This window comes from Geosmithia morbida (assembly GCF_012550715.1).
Source record: "Geosmithia morbida isolate 1262 chromosome Unknown scaffold_3, whole genome shotgun sequence".
Lineage (NCBI taxonomy): Eukaryota > Fungi > Ascomycota > Sordariomycetes > Hypocreales > Bionectriaceae > Geosmithia > Geosmithia morbida.
In genome coordinates, this window is record NW_023336190.1 from 151,480 (window position 1) to 170,757 (window position 19,278).

At 54.1% G+C, this 19,278-nt stretch overlaps 5 protein-coding genes across 5 annotated transcripts; 2 read left to right on the forward strand and 3 right to left on the reverse strand.

Moving 5' to 3' along the window:
- Nucleotides 1-2,078: 2,078 nt before the first annotated feature.
- On the forward strand, nt 2,079-3,144 carry GMORB2_4994 (uncharacterized protein; the record flags this gene model as incomplete). The annotated part of the gene is made up of 2 exons (XM_035466968.1): nt 2,079-2,190; nt 3,137-3,144. Coding segments are annotated over 2 exons (120 nt in total), but the record flags the coding sequence as incomplete, so codon positions are not given.
- A 1,729-nt stretch (nt 3,145-4,873) lies between these two features.
- On the reverse strand, nt 4,874-6,516 carry GMORB2_4995 (dCMP deaminase; the record flags this gene model as incomplete). The annotated part of the gene is made up of 3 exons (XM_035466969.1): nt 4,874-4,884; nt 5,444-6,418; nt 6,495-6,516. 3 exons carry the CDS (start codon nt 6,514-6,516, stop codon nt 4,874-4,876), a joined length of 1,008 nt encoding a protein of 335 aa, XP_035322981.1.
- A 3,524-nt stretch (nt 6,517-10,040) lies between these two features.
- Nucleotides 10,041-12,111, forward strand: GMORB2_4996 (protein phosphatase PTC2/3; the record flags this gene model as incomplete). Its single annotated transcript, XM_035466970.1, has 6 exons — nt 10,041-10,350; nt 10,422-10,495; nt 10,653-10,737; nt 10,867-11,073; nt 11,156-11,416; nt 11,639-12,111. Coding segments are annotated over 6 exons (1,410 nt in total), but the record flags the coding sequence as incomplete, so codon positions are not given.
- A 720-nt stretch (nt 12,112-12,831) lies between these two features.
- On the reverse strand, nt 12,832-15,330 carry GMORB2_4997 (uncharacterized protein; the record flags this gene model as incomplete). The annotated part of the gene is made up of 3 exons (XM_035466971.1): nt 12,832-12,942; nt 13,150-15,041; nt 15,240-15,330. The coding sequence occupies 3 exons, from the start codon at nt 15,328-15,330 to the stop codon at nt 12,832-12,834; spliced, it is 2,094 nt and encodes a 697-aa protein (XP_035322983.1).
- A 475-nt stretch (nt 15,331-15,805) lies between these two features.
- Nucleotides 15,806-17,379, reverse strand: GMORB2_4998 (uncharacterized protein; the record flags this gene model as incomplete). Its single annotated transcript, XM_035466972.1, has 3 exons — nt 15,806-16,755; nt 16,820-16,987; nt 17,055-17,379. 3 exons carry the CDS (start codon nt 17,377-17,379, stop codon nt 15,806-15,808), a joined length of 1,443 nt encoding a protein of 480 aa, XP_035322984.1.
- Between the last annotated feature and the right edge of the window lie 1,899 nt (nt 17,380-19,278).

Consider the following 19,278-nt stretch of genomic DNA (forward strand, 5'->3'; position numbering starts at 1 on the left):
TGTGTCGTAGCGTGTGTCCATAAATGGAAGAGGTACTCCTAGTAGGGACAGACAGGGAACAGACAAGACAGGGACAGATGGGGAAGATGGTCGTGGCCTGCTCGCGGCTACTCGTGGCCACTGCTCATATCTATGTATCAGGGATTCCTACAGGCTAGCCAGGTATCATCACTCTAGCCAGGTACTCGTACCCGTTATGGAGTGGTATAAAGTACAGATATCACACACGCACGCACTTGACACGCACCAAAAAGACAGGCACCGAGAGAAAAGGAAGGAGGAAGAGGGGGGGGGGGGGGATGGAAAAAAAGAAGGGAAAAAAAGGAAGAAAGAGACGGCAAGCTTAATACCCTCTTAGCAGCTAGTATTGCTCCGTACAGATAGATACAGTCACCAGTCCCCCCCCCCCCCACTTGAATCCCAACGCCTCTACGCGTTCTGTCGCGACATATTTGTGGCGTCTGGGGGGCGTGTGTGACGCATTTGTTTATTATTATTCCAAATCAGGTTTAGCTCTCGTCAGGGGTGAAGCGCGTTGCATCATCCCTGTCACGCGACGGATTCGTTTGACTCTCCTCGACTCTGTTTTTTTTTTTTTGCTCTCTCATCGCTCTTGCTCTCTCCATCTCTCTCTGCATTGTCATATGTCTGTGTGGCTGTGCGTGACCTTGTCCCGTCGACCTGTCCTTCTTTTTCTTTCTTTCTCTTCTTTCTTTCTTTTTCCTTTCTCTCTCATCCTTATCCAGCCAATGTCCGAAACTGCCTCTCTCTCTCTCTCTCTCTCTCTCTTCATAGTCGCTTCCAAGACACGGCTCGTACGGTGATGCTCGTATGTTTGTTTACATCCAACCCGAGAGGATGGCGCTAGTGGTCAATAATATCACATCTTACACGGTACGGAATACGGATACTAATAGGTCTATTGCCACCATTACATATGATAATGCTCCGTACATGTACGAGTAGATCGCTCTATCTGGTCGTGATGATAGATGATAGTCGTAGTAATACTGGCTAGCTGGTACGTATTCATATGTACTTGGGACTGACACTGACACGGCGAATTGGCCGTATTATTATTACTACTCATACTTGGTGTGTCTAGGAGGATATAATATAGACGGAGTAGATGTTTAATCGCGACTATAGATTCCTCATGGATTTAAATAATATATATACATATATATATATGTATATCCTCGTAAAGAGGATATTTCTGTTTACAGATACAAAGTATCTACTCCGTAATACCCGCAGACCTGTAGCGGCCCCTCCTCCCCGCCCACTCGTGCTAAGCTACTCTCGACTCTCTCGACACTCTGCCAGAGTCCCCAAAGTCCCTGCTTCCTGCTACGGTGCTACGTACGTGGTGGTGATACGTGGTGAGAGTACGGAGTAGGTACGGAGTAGGTACGGAGTAATACAGCTCACAAGCTCGTGTACGATATGGACCCATCCAGTACGGGTACGTGTCATGGACGGGAAATCTCTGACTATCCCCGTGACTGGTAACTATCCCCTGACTCTACGTCTCTCCCCCCTCTGGCCCCTGAGCAGTCAGTCCCTCTGAGTATTGATACCGCACGGGATGATGCCTACCAAATACATGGTGTATGTACGTGTAGTAGCATCAAACAGTAAGCATTCAAGTCATCATCATCATCTCTCCGAATGTCGGTACTCAAAAGTTGACGGGAGCATATCACCCGTGCAGACTAAGACGCGAAGACAAGGACAAGGGGGGGGTGGCGACCGGGGAGGGTATCCTGGACGGTTGAGGACAGAGTTGACAACACGGGGGCTGGTCAACACTATCCCTTCTCTTGGTTCTCTTCTTACCAGGCATCGGTTCCCCTCCCCCTCCCCCCCCCCCCCCTGAGGAGGGACTGCGTGTGATACTAGAGACTACGAGCAGAGTCTAGTGCGAGCAATACTGTAATGCTAGTAGCTAGAGAGGCTGGGAAGGAGAAAAGTTCCCCCCGTGCCCCTGTTAGGGGTCCTGTTCAGGCTTGCTGGCTCCATTACGTCGTACATTTCTAACCTGTCGTATGATCTCTTGTATTACGTTACTACCAGTAATGAAGAATACTGGCTACTTGTACGGATATACGTACTTTTTAGTGTCTGTCACTCGCGGCTCGGCCTTGCCACTTTTTTTTTTTGCAACGCGTCTCTTTCGACTCTGTACCTGTATCGTCCTACCATGTCCCCATCGGAAAAAAGAAGAAGAAGAGAAGACTGTTTGCGGGCTTGCATGGGACAGACACGGCAAGACGAGACCCAGAGAGAAGGGAAAGGAGAAGGAGAGGAAGGAAGCATGTCCGTCATGCTCAGCCCTCATCACATAGCCCCGTCAACAGAAAAACGCCAACAACAATAACAACAACAACAACAACAATAATAATAATAACAACAATAACAATAACAACAACAACAACAGCAACAACAACAACAGCAACAACAACAACAGCAACAACAACAGCAACAACAACAGCAACAACAACAGCAACAATAACAACGACAACAAACATACAAATATACATACACCATCCATCCCACAAGGGAAAAAAACAAAAAGTAATAATACGCCTGCATGATTAAAAGAAATGAAATAGCCAGGAACCTACAGTAACCTCGCTAAGACACACACACACACACACACACACACACACACACACAAACTACGAGTACGCAACAAAAAAAAACAACAACAAAAAAAAGCAAGAAAGAAGGAAAGAACAAATTTCCTCAAGAGGCCGTCCCCACCAGTTTGGACCGTGCATATGTATTAATTTCGAGGCTTAAGATTAAGAAGCAGAATAAGAAAAAACCCCTCTCTCTCTCTCTCTCTCTCTCTCTCTCTCGCTCTCTGTCCGTCATCCGCTCTCACTCTACTCAGACCGCTCTTATTACCGTTCCCTTCTTTCGTTTTTCTTTTCTTTTTTTTTTTTTACTTGGTCCTCCCACGATTTGTCTGGTGTGTCGTGTCGGTTCCCATCTTCCGATTTCGCACCAGTCTCTTGGCTTCCCGCTCCTCCCGCTGTGGCTCCTCCCCCTCCCTTCCCCTTCCCCTCTCTCTTTATCTATTTTTTTTTCTGTTCATCCCAACCAGCCCACCCCCTGAGGGCTCTGATAGAGCTATGATAGAGAGAGGGGGGGGAGGAAGAGGTTAGATCGACCGGATGTCTTGCCTGGGAATTCTTACACGTACGTCACTGTGTAGTAGGTATCAGTAGTCGTAGTAATAGCAGAAGTAATAATACAGATTACGGTAAAATAAAAGAAAGAGACGGGGGGGGGAACATGAATCGCTAATCTATCTGTGCTGGTGGTACTCGTATATATTAATGCATGCATGCATACACATCCTGCCGCATTTTCCAGAGTTCCTGTGTTCCTGTTTGCCTCTGATTAATTCACCCGTTATCAACTGAGCTTAGACCTCTTCTTTCACTTGTTTGTTTGTTTTCTTCCATCACGATCAGCAAGTGTTAATACGTGACGTGGCATCCTGTCGCATAATTGCACGTGCGATGCATCTATCTATACGTAAGAGACACGTATATTATGATCACTTAGCTGCCAGCACACCCTGTTGCTAAGGCACAGGAGCGATGCTGCGATACGGGGCGACATGATACTATATTCATGCTATCATCGTCACACCTCGCCCAGCTCCTCGCTAAACTCCTTGATCAGGTGGGGGAGAGGGGGAAGCATATGAGAGGAGAGAGAGAGAGGAAGGGAAGATAGAGAGGAACCTAGGGTAAGCACCTTCTCCGGTCGTGAATCGTGATGCTCTGCCAAGCCTGCCCGACGATAATTTCCCCCACTTCGTAGAACCTCGGCCGGTGTCGTCTGTCTGTCTCTCTCTCTCTCTCTCTCTCTATATGAGTTTCTTCTCTTTCTTTTCTTTTTCATATACGAATAGTACAACTGTGTGTGCCCTTTTCCATTTATCCGAGAAGAGTGATGCTCTCTATCTGGTCCAGTCAATACACACTGTACATCGTATCACATACTAGCCAGTAGCAGCACCATACGAATCGACCCATCCTGAGACAACTACTGTCTAGCCCTTTATTTTCCCTCCCCTTCTCCCATCCTACATGTCAATCACCTCGAATATTAAAGAAAAGATTGATAAACAGAGAAAGGGCAACGTCAGAATGGACCTCGGAGAGCGGTGTGAAGGATATCCCCACACGCCCCCCCCCCCTCTTTCTCCATGTACGTATGATGGGATAAATACAACTCGCTGCAGGTAAGCCCCAGTTGGGCCCGGGGGTAGATTACAATCATATTCAATTATCATATCCTCTGCCAATCTGACGGTGCAGCCTCTCAAGGGGGAGAAGCAAGGTACGCGCGCGCACACGTACCAGATCTGAGGGAAGAGAAAAGAAAAATCACCATGGAAAAGAATACATCACCAGCCGGGGTGCGGTGTCATTGCCTCAACTCTCAAGTTCCGCAGCCCATGCTGCCTCCCCCTCCTTCTCAATAGAGAATCAAGATATATATATGACAGATCCCCCGCACCATGGACGAGATGGGGACTTTCGTGTACATGTAGGCGCTTACTGTCGAGAAGCACAGCCGGGGGTTTGGAGCCCAATCACCACCCATATAGAGCCTTTCTCTCTTTCTCCTCCTCTGCTGTCAATGGAAGTCGTGCTGTTCCACCGTGACGCAGCGTATCCCATGCCCCCCCCCTCCCCCTTTTATATCATCTTAATTTTTCCTTTTCAGCCAACCTCTGACCCCGCTCGACTGACGTTGGACCACAGTCGGGTACCTCGATTGCGTCCAATACATGTGCTCTGCTGCTCACTTCTTCGTGACCTGCAGAGAGACCCGGGGGAGGGACAGGTCATGTCCGTTCTGTTGATGGCATGCATGCAGATGAGGGGAAGAGAGGTCTCAGGAACGTGTAAACAAAGGGGAGACACACAGAAGCAGACAAGATATGTTTTTTTTTTTTTTATAAAAAAAAAACAGCTCATCGAGGCATGCAAGTATCCATAGCTCGTCTCCTACTCAGTACAGGTTCATCTTTTCAAGGTGAACTAGGCCATTGGGGGGCTGACAGTTTAGGAGTTAGCATGGCAAGAAACGAATGAGGGCAAAACGGTCGAGATAAGACGAGTAGTAGAAACCCCTAGGCACCAAAATAACATCCAGGGTAAAAATATGAGAGAGAGAGAGAGAGAGAGAGAGAGAGAGAGAGAGAGAGAGAGAGAGAGAAAAGAAGAGAGAAAGAGAGGGAGGGAGAGAGGGAGGTGCGAAGGNAGAGAGAGAGAGAGAGAGAGAGAGAGAGAGAGAGAGAGAGAGAGAGAGAGGAGAAGAGAAAGAGAAAAGAACAGAAAGAGACTCACCGGTACAAACTGTCGTAGCTTAACCCCAGCCTGTCGAAACACATTGGCCGCCTCGTTATCCATACTGTACCCGTGGGCGTACACGACCTCGGAGATGGCGACCTGGCAGATCTTGATGCTGCATGTGAGGCAGGGGCACGTGTCGCAGTACAGGACGGCGCCCTCGCGGATGCGGTCCCTGCCGGCCTCCAGCAGCGCGTTCTCCTCCGCGTGCAGGCACAGGCAGGTCGACAGGGCGGCGCCGGACGAGCAACCGCCGTCGTTGCAGCGCGGGCAACCCCCCTCGTTGCAGTTCCTCAGGCCCCTGGGCGTCCCGTTGTACCCGGTGCTGATGACGCGGCTCCCCCGGCCGACGAGGACGCACCCGACCCGGCGCTTCATGCAGTTGGACCGCTGGGCCGCCAGCGACGCCAGGGACATGAAGTACGAGTCCCACCCGGGCCGGAGCCTCTCCGGGTCCGTCAGCTCCAGCTTGCCCAGCGTGGCGTACAGGTGCGCCAGCGACGACGACGTGTTGAGCAGCCGCACCGTCGCCCGCGACATGATGGCCTGTATGCCCCGGTCCGCGTCGTACAGGTACCCGTCGTTGTACGACACGAACTCCTCCAGCGAGCTCATCCGCTCGGCGACGTGTGCGCCGTCGCCGTCGCCGTCGCCGCAGGCAGGATGCGCCTGCTCCTCCTGCCGTCGTAGGAACCGTCGCCAACGCACCGTCAGCGGCGCGTCGATGGATATCAGCAGGAAGAACGGCCGGCGCGAGTACACGTCCACCACGCTCTCGTCCGGCAGGTCCGTCGTCACGAACCGCATCTGCCACCGGGCCGTCACGTGGTCCAACAGAGCCTCGGGGTCGTCGAAGACGCTCGGAGACGCCGACGACCCCGCATCGCTGCTGTTCCTGGCTGGCGGTAGGTCCGCGCCGTCCACGGTCGCCAGCCCGTGCCTCGACCCCGGCGCCTCTGCCGGCACCAGATGGAGCCTCTCGAAGCCGTGGTGCTCGACGAGGTACTGTGCTACCTTTGTCTTACCGGCGCAGACGCCTGCGGGTGGCGGTGTGTCGGTCAGCTTGTTTCTTCACGTTCCCGTTGTCTGTGCATGCAGTGGAAGGGGACACACTTCCGCAGATACCGACGAGCATCTTGATTGATCTCGTTTGAGAATTCCGTCTTGCCGGTTATGTTGAGGTGGTCAGGATAAGAGACCTGTCATCACACGCGTAGATGCGCGACGAGTTCGCGAAGTAGAGGCCATGTGGACAGAAAAAAAAAGAGCAGTGCACGCAGTCCAACTACTACTCTCTACTTGCGAGTCGTATACCATGCATGGTAGGACGACACGTAGACAGTGTCCGGATCTAAGCGTGACATTCACCCCTAGACGCGGAGCAGCATGCACTATTGGGATCGGTATCGGTGCCTACAATGGCAGGTATTACATCCATTATAAACTCACCTGTATACTCCCTTGACATCTCGAATTGTGTCTGTTCGTAGTTTCCAGATTCTGATCTGCTCACTCCAGGGTAAAGAGATAGGAATGTGAAGACTGGTACTCGTTTCTCTTGCTACATGAGGACAATTGTAGGTTTGAAACAATAGGTAGGGGATTCTTCAAGTTAGCTAGAATTGCTTATAATATCTCTTTCCCTAGAGTGAGAGGATCGTAGCCTATTCATCTATAGAAAACTTGTTGCCTTTATATTAAAAAATGAATCAAGATACAACCTTCCTAGCTATATAGCAGCCTTCCATGTTTGTGTGTCGTGGTGAATCACATCACAGCTTAGGTAAACCGGACTCGACCATAAAACTGTCGAATTCCAGCACCGTGATAATTCAAAAGAACAGGAACCTTGACACCGCATGACATCTGACCTACCTTGAATGCATGTCAGCAGTGTCTGTGGTGCGTGCTCTCACAAACGTTTCTTGTCAGTCAGCTCTATCCAGATACCTTTCCACTGTGATCTGAACAACCTTCTTGCACGCCCCGATTCCTCGCACGCGGTCTTGCTCGTGTGCCGACTTTGACGTCTGTGTGGTCGATCGACAGAGTTCTTGTCGAAACACAGCACGATGATAGCTCTGCTATCTTTGTACAGAGCGACGATCCGAGTGAAGATTGAAATGAAGAGGGGAAAAAGGAGAAGATTATTATTCAAGTGGAAAAAAAAAAAAGAGCATAGTTCAAAAAAAACGAGGTGTGAAACTGTTGTTTCTCCGTTACGGGGAATCGAACCCCGGTCTCCACGGTGAAAACGTGGAATGCTAGCCGCTACACCATAACGGATCAACTGCGGAAGATGCTTGTTGTGGAGGGTGTATTCTTTATAAAGCCGTACCCGCTCTCGCACACGACCTTGCGCACTTGGCCAGGTGCCCGCCAAGCCAGTAGACAATCGGAGTCCAGGGATTGACCGGCGGTGGGCTTTTCTACTTTTATCTATTTTTCTATTATAATCATTACCGACACACACAACTGATAGATGGTACCTCGAGTGTTCATGCACAGTATATACTTATAGAAACAATTGTCGTTCCGAGGATTGCTATACCCATGGTGGGAAAGCGACAGGTGATGTAACGCGGGGGATATGCTCTCCAATGTAGTGGTTCTGCACATGTGCAGATATCTCTCTTGAGAGGTATGCATTACTTTGCAAGGAATGACCTGGGTCCGGCATATGCCACCAGCGATGATACTGCTCCGTACTCCAACCGTATCGAAATATTCCTTATCAATTGCGGCTGGGCTCTACTAGTTGGTGGCGGCTTTGCCCTTGCCCCTCGCGTGCCCCGCGCACGCATGCAGAGTTTTTGCACAGCTGGAGAAGGGAGAGGAGAGAGAGAGAGAGAGAGAGCACAAGGTGGGGAGAAGATTGCACCCTCCCTTCCACCGGTCCCCGAGGGATTATTACCACGGAAGCATCCTTTGAGGTGGCGTCTTTTTCACTAGCTTGTCTCATCGACAATTTTTTCACCTTCTTTTTTTTCTCTTTCTTTTTCTCGACGCACTAAATATGTCCTGGAGAAAGAGAAAATTTCTTCCCCCCCCCCCACCCTGGGGACAATCTGCAGTCTGCTGGCACATAGTTCCAGTCGTCAATGGTACCGTAATATGTACCTGTATTCTGTAGGTGGAAAGCTCGCTCGGGAACACGGGCACAGGTCCAGCGAGCCGATATAATACCCCGCTTCCATCCACCTACAGAATACATAAAATACTACTAGGTGTACTCCGTATCAATAGTTAATAGTAGGTACCCGTGGACAGCTATGCTGTAGTGCCACGGTGGGGGATGCGTGCCCTGCAGCGTCAGGTGCTTGGGCTGTAGCATGCTCTGTAGAAGGGGTGCTTTGGTCACCTGCCTGTACCGCTGTAGTGACGACAGTGACGCTGCCTAGATGCTCCTCTCGATGCGGTGCTCTCTGGTGCCTTGGGATGTGCCGAACTGGGCTTCGACACCTTCCTCTCATGATATGGACGATGACTGCTGTAGTAGAAGTGCTTGGTGGTAGAAGTTACCTGCTCTACCACGACTAGAGTTGATTTCTTCAGCCCACGAAAATTTCAGGCCGCATTCTGCCCATGTGCTCAGGACTCGTAACCATTGGCCTGGTAGCATCGTCGTCATTCAGTACCCCTCACCCGCAGGTTTTCTTCCCTGATGACCCGGGACCTTTATATAGTTGGGTGCTAGAGTCCGGCAGTGGGAGTATCGATACCTGCTGCTCAGTACGGGTACGGTGACGTTGCAGGTATCTCCTGGGTATCTTCCCGTGCTCTTCAGTGCTCATCATCACTGTAACCAGAACTCTCATACCTGAAAAGCGTAGCGGGAGCTAAGTAGGTTCATCGCTTCTAGCCTGTAGTTGGCCAGACCCCGGGCCCCAGAAGGCCAAAACCACGGAGGGAGGGCCTTGACTTCCCAACAGACAAACTAATCATCGCCATCCGAACAATCCACCGCACACCTTGCCTTATACTCTTTACCCTCTCCTCTTCCCTCCCTCTCTACCCGACCGCTGCTCTTCTTCCTATCTCCCTCTCCCGGCCTGTCCTGATCTCTTTCTGACTCGCGCCCTCCTGTTTTTTTCTGCGCCGACGTCTACTCCTTCCTCACCCCGCCTTGCCCACGGTAGCTGACGGCTGCCCATTGACCTGCTGCCATGGGTCAGACCCTCTCGGAGCCTGTTGTCGAAAAGGTGTGTTTTTACCTCGTCCCTCATCTTCTACATCTCCTCTTGATTCAGAACGTGGCCTCTGCTCCGTCCACTCCCCTCTTACCGTTCACCGTCGTCTTGCTCGTCACCGCCGCCGCTTGTTTTGGGCTCGGCAGGGGGATGGCCCAGAGGAGAGCGACGAGGGCGAGCCCCTCATCAGCACACTGCGCTGCATTCGGCCACGCGACACGCAATCCCATCCTCATGGTTTCCAATCCTCGATTCCCCTCGCTGTTTTCAGATGCGCAGTCGAAGGATAAGGATATGCCCCATTTTGCTGCCCTTTTCCTCGTCCCCATGTTTCTTTTACTCTGCCCTTGACTGTCGTGACAAAAATCCGGGTTTGCAGGGCACGCATGGACCCCACCGCGGGGCGCGCGGGCTGGACCCTTAGATTGCGCCTTTTGCTAACGACTCTTGTCTCCCCCGTCTCTCGCAGACTTCCGACAAGGGCGAGGATGAACGACTCCTCTATGGCCTCTCTGCCATGCAGGGATGGCGCATCAGCATGGAGGACGCACACTCTGCCATCCTCGACCTGACCGCAGAGGTCCCCCAAGACCCCAAGACGCACCCCGACAGGCTCTCCTTCTTCGGTGTCTATGACGGACACGGCGGCGACAAGGTTGCCCTATTTGCCGGCGAGAACATACAGAGCATCATTGCCAAGCAGGACACCTTCAGAAATGGCGACTACAGCCAGGGCCTAAAGGATGGCTTCCTCGCCACCGACCGTGCCATCCTCAGCGGTATGCTTTTACCCTCGTATATCCCATTCTCATCACCTCTACCGATCATGCTGACAAAAGATGACATGCAGATCCCAAATACGAGGAAGAAGTATCGGGCTGCACTGCTTGCGTCGGCCTGATTGCCGGAAAGAAGATTTACCTGGTACGCTCAACCCATTCTGCAGAGGACCCTCGAGGAGGAAGGGGGGGAGATGATGAGAAACAGGAATGAGAAGAGGAAACGAGATGTAGAGGAAAATAGAAGACGAGAAGGGGGGGGGGGAGAAGAAGAGAGAGATGGCAAAAACTGACTGTAATAGGCCAACGCTGGTGATTCGCGAGCTGTCCTTGGCATCAAGGGTCGCGCCAAGCCTCTCTCCCAAGACCACAAGCCTCAGCTTGAGAGTCAGTCATCCCCCCGCCCCCTCCCTGCATTATACGCGAGTCAACGGACCGTGTATATTTATGCATAGGAAAAATTTTATATCCCATGGGTGACAGGATAGAAACTGACTGAGGGAATCCCAAATATAGCGGAGAAGAACCGCATCACTGCCGCTGGTGGATTCGTAGATTTCGGCCGCGTCAACGGAAACCTCGCTCTATCCCGCGCTATTGGCGACTTTGAGTTCAAGAAGAGTGCCGAGCTGTCGCCCGAGAACCAGATCGTCACTGCCTCGCCCGACGTCGAGGTCCACGACCTCACCGACGAGGATGAGTTCCTGGTCATTGCATGCGATGGTAAGTCTTGGCTCCTCAGGTCCCCGTTGGCCGCTCCGCCCCAAAGTGCGCATGGACAGGAAATTCACTCATGTGTTCACAGGTATCTGGGACTGCCAGTCTTCCCAAGCCGTCGTCGAATTCGTCCGGAGGGGCATCGCCGCCAAGCAGGACCTGGACAAAATCTGCGAGAATATGATGGATAATTGCTTGGCTTCTAACTCGGAGACGGGCGGCGTCGGATGCGACAACATGACCATGCTCATCATCGCCTTTCTCAACGGCAGGACAAAGGAGGAGTGGTACGAGGAGGTGGCCAAGAGGGTCGCCAACGGAGACGGACCCTGCGCTCCCCCGGAATACGGTATGGCAGTGACCCAGCAGAACCTTTGACCTGGACAAATGAAAATGCCCACCACCACGCCCCGCCGGACAGACATTCCTTGCTCTCTCTCTCCATCTCTCCCTCGTCTACGCGCGTCCTCCTATATACTGCACCGCACACACACACACACACACACACACACACACGCAATTATCCGCCGACGTGAAGCTAACTACCTCGCTCGTTGCCGATCAAATCCAGCCGAGTTTCGTGGTCCCGGAGTCCACCACAACTACGAAGACAGCGACAGCGGTTACGAGGTGGATGCGGATAGCAAGGGCAAGAGCTTTGGCGTCGGTGGGTACCGAGGTCGCATCATCTTCCTCGGCGATGGCACGGAGGTTCTTACCGATTCAGATGATACGGAAATGTTCGACAACGCCGACGAGGACAAGGACCTAGAGTCCCAGGTCTCGAAGAACACGACGACGACGGCAACGGCCGGCGATGAACAATCAACAAAGGACGCGAGCAACGAGACGACTGCGACGACGACGACGACGACGACGACGACGACGACGACGGAATCCCCCACCGAGGCTGCTACTGCCGCACCCGACACGAGCAAAGGTGAGGGATCTAAGGGTGGAGAGGAGGGCACCAAGGCGGACGAGAGCAAGACAAAGGAGGAGCAAACCAGGAACAAGACCCCGCAGGACGGCAAGGAGAACTAGGCGATTTTCATTCCAGACAGGGCGGAAGATGACGCGTGTCCTGTGTGTCATGTTGAATAAGATGAGAGAAGAGTCGCAGCAGCATCATAATTTTTTTTTCAACTTTCACCTCCCACTCCCCCACCTCACGAAATTTTGTTCAACTTGGGTTTTTGTTTCGTTTCGTTTTTCCTGTTTCTACACTTTTTATTTTTTTTATTTTTATCTTTGAAAAAGAATTTTTCTACACATGACTAACTCGGGCCGTTCTCTCTCTACACTTATTATTGGAAGTCTGGAAGTTTATGTGTTGAGTCGGTGGCAGGTGTAAAGGTGGCTGAGTGGTAAAGCTGTAGGCCTTTTCAGGGCCTTTGGTTCTTCTCCTTTTCTTCTCCTTTCTTTTTCGACATGTTTCTTCTTGCCGTGGTTGTAGCTTGTCTTGTTGGTACTATGCATACTCAGTTTGACAAGTTTGACGCTCTATTTTACGATTTATATAATACTGGTCCTGAGGGTGGTGAGCGGTACGTTATGGATTCGATGTAGGGCAAAATACATGTACATGATGTAGTTCTTGTAATATATACTGGTACTGTTGGTACATAAAAAACCTCCCTCTTCTTCTTCTTCTTCTATATCTTATCCTTATGATTTACATGTACAGCTGGCCATGCACAGCTGCCTAGCCGCGCCGAAGAAGAAGTGGAAGGAGGGAGGTGATAGAAGAAAGATGTTGCAAGCCTATGCAGCCAGGGGTTCCTGGTCGTGAGGCGGATCACGACGTGAGTATTGCTGTTGCTGCTTCTGTCTATGCCACTGCTTCTTCTGAGGTTTAGGCACGGAAATCATAGTCTCTGGATCGAAATATGTGTCTAGGCGGATGGTATGCGTAGCCTCAGCAGCAGGGTCCGAGTCGGCAGGACGCATCTTGATTTCGAGTGAAGAGTTCTTGCTATTGCTGCTGCTGCTGCTGCTGTTGTTGTTGTTGTCAAGAAGGAGAGCGGAGGTGAGAGATGAGGCGAGAGACTGAGCTGGGACTAAGCCGTGGCATGCGGACACGACGGCGCGACTGGCCTTGTTGACGGCCTTGTACGGGTCGCGCATGGGCTGCTCTCGCAGGGATGAGGCCATTTCCGCTGAGAGGAGGGGCACGCGGAGGCTGTTGGTGGTCCCGTCGGGGTCGGCGTCTGCACCGGCGGGAACGGGGACGAGGCCCGAGGTGATGATGGGGAGGAGCATCCTGCGAGGCTGGTGGCGGAGCTTGAACTCGTGGGAGGCGTGGAAGAAGGCGGCCGCCAGGGCGTGGGGGCGGCGCGAGCCGACGGCCAGGCGGACGACGAGGTGGTAGGTGTCGTGGACGAGGTCGATGGACAGGCGGTGGGCGAGGTCGAGGGCCCACAGGGCGGCGGGCCAGTCGTGGTTGCGCACGGCGTGCTCGAGCACGACGTTGACGGTGGAGACGTCGACCAGGGGGCGGCCGTCATGGACCGACGAGGCGGCCAGACCGGCGGCGGCCTCGACGACGGGCCCGTACTCGGCCGCCGGGTCCGGGAGCGACTCGCCGTGGAAGCGGAGGTACTCCCTCAGGATGGCGTTGAGGGCGTCGCGGGACAGCCAGGCATCGCCGTAGCGTGCGGCCTGGTCGCGCATCAGGTCGGCCAGGGACCTGCCCGACCGGAGGGCTGAGTAGGCGTCCTGCTGTGCCATGATGGACGCTACAGCCCGGTTCGTGGCCGCGTTGGAGAACAGGCCGAGCTCGTACATGGCCACGACGATCTGGCGCCGCAGGTCGTCCTGCTGCACCAGCCGCAGCAGGAGGAGCCACGTGCGTGTGTTGGGCGCAAAGTACCGCGCGCGCATCTTGCGCAGGAACATGTGGAAGAAGCGGAAGTCGCGCTTAGTCACGTAGCCCTCCAGCATGATGTTGAAGGTGCCCGTGTCCATCGGGACGCCCCACTCCTCGGCCTGCGTGAAGAGCCGGTCCGCCGACGCGCGGTGCCCGCCCCGCTGCGACATGAAGGACAGCGCCATGTTGAGCGCCGGCGCCGTGATGAACCGCCGCGCCGCCGGGTCCATGAAGGCGTCCATCATGAGCCCCACGCGGATCCCGTTGGTGTCGACCTGCTCGCCTGCCCGCCCGCGGCTCTTGCTCCACTGCGAGTACAGCGGCAGCGCCAGGTGCGGCCGCAGCCGGCTGCCCGCCAGCCCGGCGATGTAGGTCTCAAAGTCGGCCGACGACGTCCACTTTGCCGGCCGGGGCACGTGGTCCTCGTAGCGCGTCTCGATCCACCGCTCCTCGGCCTGCTCCCGGTGCACCCAGACGGACCCGAGCTTGTCGGCGGGGACGGACCCGAACGTGCTGACAGTGGCATCGTCGATGGCCGGCCACAGCTGCCGCGTCTCGTAGTCGCACTCGGCCAGCTCGCCGAGCTGGTAGATCTTGACGTGTCGGCACACGCCCAGCAGCTCGTCGGCCGCCTTGGCCAGCGTCGCGCTCTGGCCCCGCACCACGATGGCCGAGGCGTCCCGTTGGTCCATGTACACCCTCAGCCGCTCCTTGAGGCCCGTGATGGAGTCGACAAAGTCTACGTTGCGGTTGCTCACGTCCAGATCCCAGTTCCCCGGGAGCACGATGCGCATCGCCGCTATCTGCTTCGCCCCACTGCTCATCCGCACCGTCGTCCGCTGCAGGTGTTCCAGCATGTCGCGCCAGTCCAGCCCGTTCACGAGCCGATGCTCCTTGACCTTGTACTGGCTCCATATCGTGTCGAAGCCTGCCTGCGTGCGCGCGTGCTGCCACGCCTCCCGGAGAGATTCCGCCGTCGCCGTCGCCGACGGGTAGTCGCGCGCCGGTGGCACAAACGGCGACGACAGTTTCTTCTCTACGTCCTCTTCCGGCGCTTGTGTAAAGGCTTCGCGGAAGAACCTGTTGCGCTCTCGACTCGACGGTGCTGGGGTGTTCTTCTTGGAGGAGGAAGGTGAGTGGCTCTCGTTGCTTCTGCTGCCTCTGCTGCTGCTCGCTGTATTCTTTGTTTTTTCTGCCGCCGCTGCTCTTGGGGGTGTCGCCGTCGAGTACCAGCTTCGTTTAGTCGCCGTTGTCGGACATTGCTGCTGTTGTAGCTGTGTAAGATGGGCCTGCTGCAGTCTACGTCGCAGGACTCCGCCGCCATCTGCGGGCGCCGCCACATGGCCGACCAGGCGGACAGGAGCCCTGCATATCTGTCGGACCACCTGGAACATTGGTCATGAGGTACGAGATGGTGGTGGGCGTCTTGGGGGGTGNGAGAAGAAAATAAGTAGCTGTGAGGATGGCACCGAGATAAAGAGTTTCTCTACGTTTCGCGGTCAGTCACGTGCGGGTCGTCCATCAGATTTCAGGGGCGGATTATCCACTGATCCGTGCAAGTTAAGTTATCCATTGAAGAAACACCCGCTTGGGCGTTTCCAGTTGCCAACACTCCAGCCAGAACTATGGTGAAATAAGCGTAGAAAGACAAGCGATGATTGCTTTCCCTTTCGAGTTGCGTGAGTGCAAAGGTTCGTATAACGACCATGACAGTGGGTGGTGACGGTCGTCTCGTCAGTGCCGGCCTGGGCTTTGGACACTAGCGGGATGTGTGGATGCGATCGAGAAGACAATAGCAGCCCGAGTCCATTGTTCTCGCACGTGTTCATACAGGTGTATTTCAAGACGACGCCTGTTCTTCTCTGCTATTTATGGTGCATCCGTCCCCGGCAGCTTATCACCATTTGGCCCCGATGGACCACTATGATCTAGCCCTTCCCAGGCGTTACATGGACCACCGTCCTTGTCTTCGTTCTCGTGCTCGTGCGGTCGAGCTATGCCTCTGTCGGCCATCTGCTTGACATCGCTCCAATAGGCCAACTTGCGGACCTCCTCTTCTGCATGCTTGAGGGCAGCCTCGAGGGCTCTGCAACGGTCCCGCAGCTCTGGTGCCGACGGCGTCCCCTCTTCCCCCCCCCCTTCTCCTCCCTCTTCCTTTTTCTTATCGTCTCCCTCCTTCTTGCTGCCCTCATTCTTGGCATCATCATCGTCTAGCTCCCCCTTGGTACTGTTATACAGTCTCATAATGTGGCCGAGCAGGAGCCGCCGCGAGGCTTGAAACACAAAGCATCTCATGATGCCGTGCATCTCGCCCTGTAGCTGGTCGAGGTCCCGTGCGTGGTCGAGATATTGGATGGTGGCCTCGAGCTTCTCTCGGTCGAGAGCGGCCCTGCGCAGCGTCGGCAGCAGGGTATCGAGGTCCTCGATCTCAGAGGAAGCCTGTTCGTCGTGCGATGACACCGTCATGTGGCTGGCGGGCCGGCTGCCGGCAGGGCTCCGGCGCGACAGCTGTTTGGTCAGGGCTGACGTGGGCTGCACGGAAAAGTAGTCGCCATTGATCATGTGCGGGTCGGTAGAGATGTCCCCTGTCCTCTTCTTGGCCCGCTTGCAGGTCCAGGCGCGTCGGCGCACAAACGAATTGTACCACTTCGGTCCGTGCCAGGAGAACATGTTGCCAAAGGCGAAGGAGTACTCCCAGCCCCCCTCGTCGACACCCTCCTGGCGGTTGATGTGCCAATCGGGCCATACCCACTCCCACGTCGGATCGGGGACCTGGGCTGTGGTCGTATCGCTTGGTGAGGGTTTGTGATAGGCATTTGCTACGAGCGGACTCGGGTCAGTCGCCTGTGGCCAAGAATCGGGCGATGGGATGCAAACACTGACTCCAGTGAGGGGGATCGAAGCCGCTGAGCAGACCTGATGAGAACATTGGACAGCCGCATAGAAGAGATCCCCTCTCGTTCTCGTACAGAATATCCATGGCCGTCTCGCGCTCGACCTTGGGGTGCTCGGGTACGACGTCGTCACCGTGTAGGCCGTCCGAGCTCGGTGCTGTTGACGTGCTGGTCAGCACTCGTCCCTCCCTCGTGACGGTGGCGGATACGGAAAAACTACATACCTCGAACCTCGATTGACGGTTTCATGGCAGGATGAGGTAGATCATGTTGACCGTCGAGGGACATGCAGGACCCCTGCTGGGGCTGCTGCGTTTGCGCATCGTCGTCACGTTCCGTGTCGCGACCGGTAGCTGATTGTGACGATTGGGCATCCGACGTCGACTGCGATGCGACGTTGTCGGATGGCAGGAGGCGTGCCTCAGTAGACGTCCTGGCCAGAGAAGCGTCGGGAGCCGTGTCGGCATCGTGATCGACGAGATCAATGGTATGATCGTAGTCGGCAGGTTTGAGCCCCACCGCGCGGCGAGAGCTCCTGATGCGATGCATTGCCGAATTGATGGGAGCTATCGTCAGCCATACATGGCAATGACTGCCTCTCTCCAAGACGGCCACTATCGTCGTCGACAGGGGATGTGGGCGATCGGGTAGAGGAGAGAGTGAGCGAGCTGCCGCAACAGAATGATAATGATACAGGGAAGCACTGATTACGTCAATGATGCGGGACCAGGTGATTTCGAGACCAGGTTACATCAGCCCCGGAAGTGGAGAAACAGCAAGCGACGACAAACTGGAGAGCAAGGGCGGAATTGCTGCGCGCTGTTCCTGGACGAGGCAATGGCGTGTCGGAGGAGGAGGAAGAGGGTTTGTGTTCTGCCCGCTTGAGATTCCTACCCGTGCTGGTAATGTGCTTGCAATATTATCACTAGCAGGTTTTTCTTGCCTCCTCAGCTGCTCCTGCTACCAAGCTACTACCGATAGCAGCACGTACCGTACGGACATGCCAGATTGTCGGCAAAAAGTCAAGGCTTGAGCATCTGTCTAGGTGTATGAAACCATCCTACGATTGCCGTCTTGCCCGGATGGATGCACAGATTCCCCATCTTATCCAGCTCACAGTGAAGCCGTGGTAATACGGCTAGCAAATCGTCGTCACTGCACTCGTACGTTTGCAGCAGAGCGGAGCCAGTAACTGTTTACTACATAATACTCGTATACGAGCACAGATCAGTCGTAGATGACGAGAGAACTACTATGACGTCACAGTAGTAGAGCTGCTCCTATCACCTGAGACGCTACCACGGCGTAATTCCGGCAAATGAAAAAAAAAAAAATATGGAGGTTTCAGACGGAGCTTGAACATGATCCGTTCCGCTCTCTTCCTCTACGAGCACGACTATGTCTCCCTGGCCTTCTTTTCTCCTGGATGATGGATCTCTCTCTATTGGCCCCCCCCCCCCCCACCGCTCACGCTCACGGTGTTCAGGGCCCTCCCCTCACTCGCGGAGAGAGATCTGAGAAGTGGAGTGAGAGGTATTCAGGCAAGTAGGTTAAGCGCCCAGACATGCATATTTATGCAGTCGTGGGCCAATAGAGGATTGCTGTCAAGACAGATGAAGCTAAGAATAGACGTTAATATACCCCCCCCCCCCGGTCTCTGGTGACACCAAGGTCCAATCAAGATAGTCGAGTGCTGGGTTCGTGGGTATTCTTGTATTTTTACTCGCATGATGATTTCTTGTATGCTATGATGTACGGCTATCTGTTCATCTCTCTCTCCCTCCTTTCTCTGGCGATACACGGAAGGCAAGGCTTGGTTGCTGCTGTTGAGCACTGATATTCCCGCTTAGACCGTCAGCCGTACGACGGACATACGAGCACATATCTGATTGCATTACTCAGCCTGTGGTATACAGAGCACCGGCGGTGCTACTTCGACTACTTGCCATGCTACAAGATCATCACGTGTCACCGTGTATCACCACGCGCAATATTGCTTCTCATCGAGTAATGGCCTCCATCACTACTATATTTAGCCGGACCACGATTTCTCTGCTGCATATTCCAATAGAAATCCGGTTCAGGCATGTATATGTATGCCTCACCACCTACTCGGCACTTGCAGGGGCCGACTATTTCTCGGTCCCTCTCTCTCAGAAGAAGAAGGCTAGCCCCTCACCCGCACACCCGCATGGGTGGATGCAGGGGTCTCTGCTTCTCCCTCCCCCTTCTCGACTCGTCGCTTCTCACAGCTGCCATTTGGCCCTCTGGCTGTCCCGTGTTTGAATCCCTACCTACGGTGGGACAGCTTGCTTGGCGACTTGTTAGTGCTGCTACATGGTCCCTACACCCCCAAGATACATCGTGCGATACGAAGACAGGCCAGGGAAGCACAGCAGTCATCACCCTTTCCCCTCCTCTCCCTGCCGTGTACGTGACCGCCTCGCA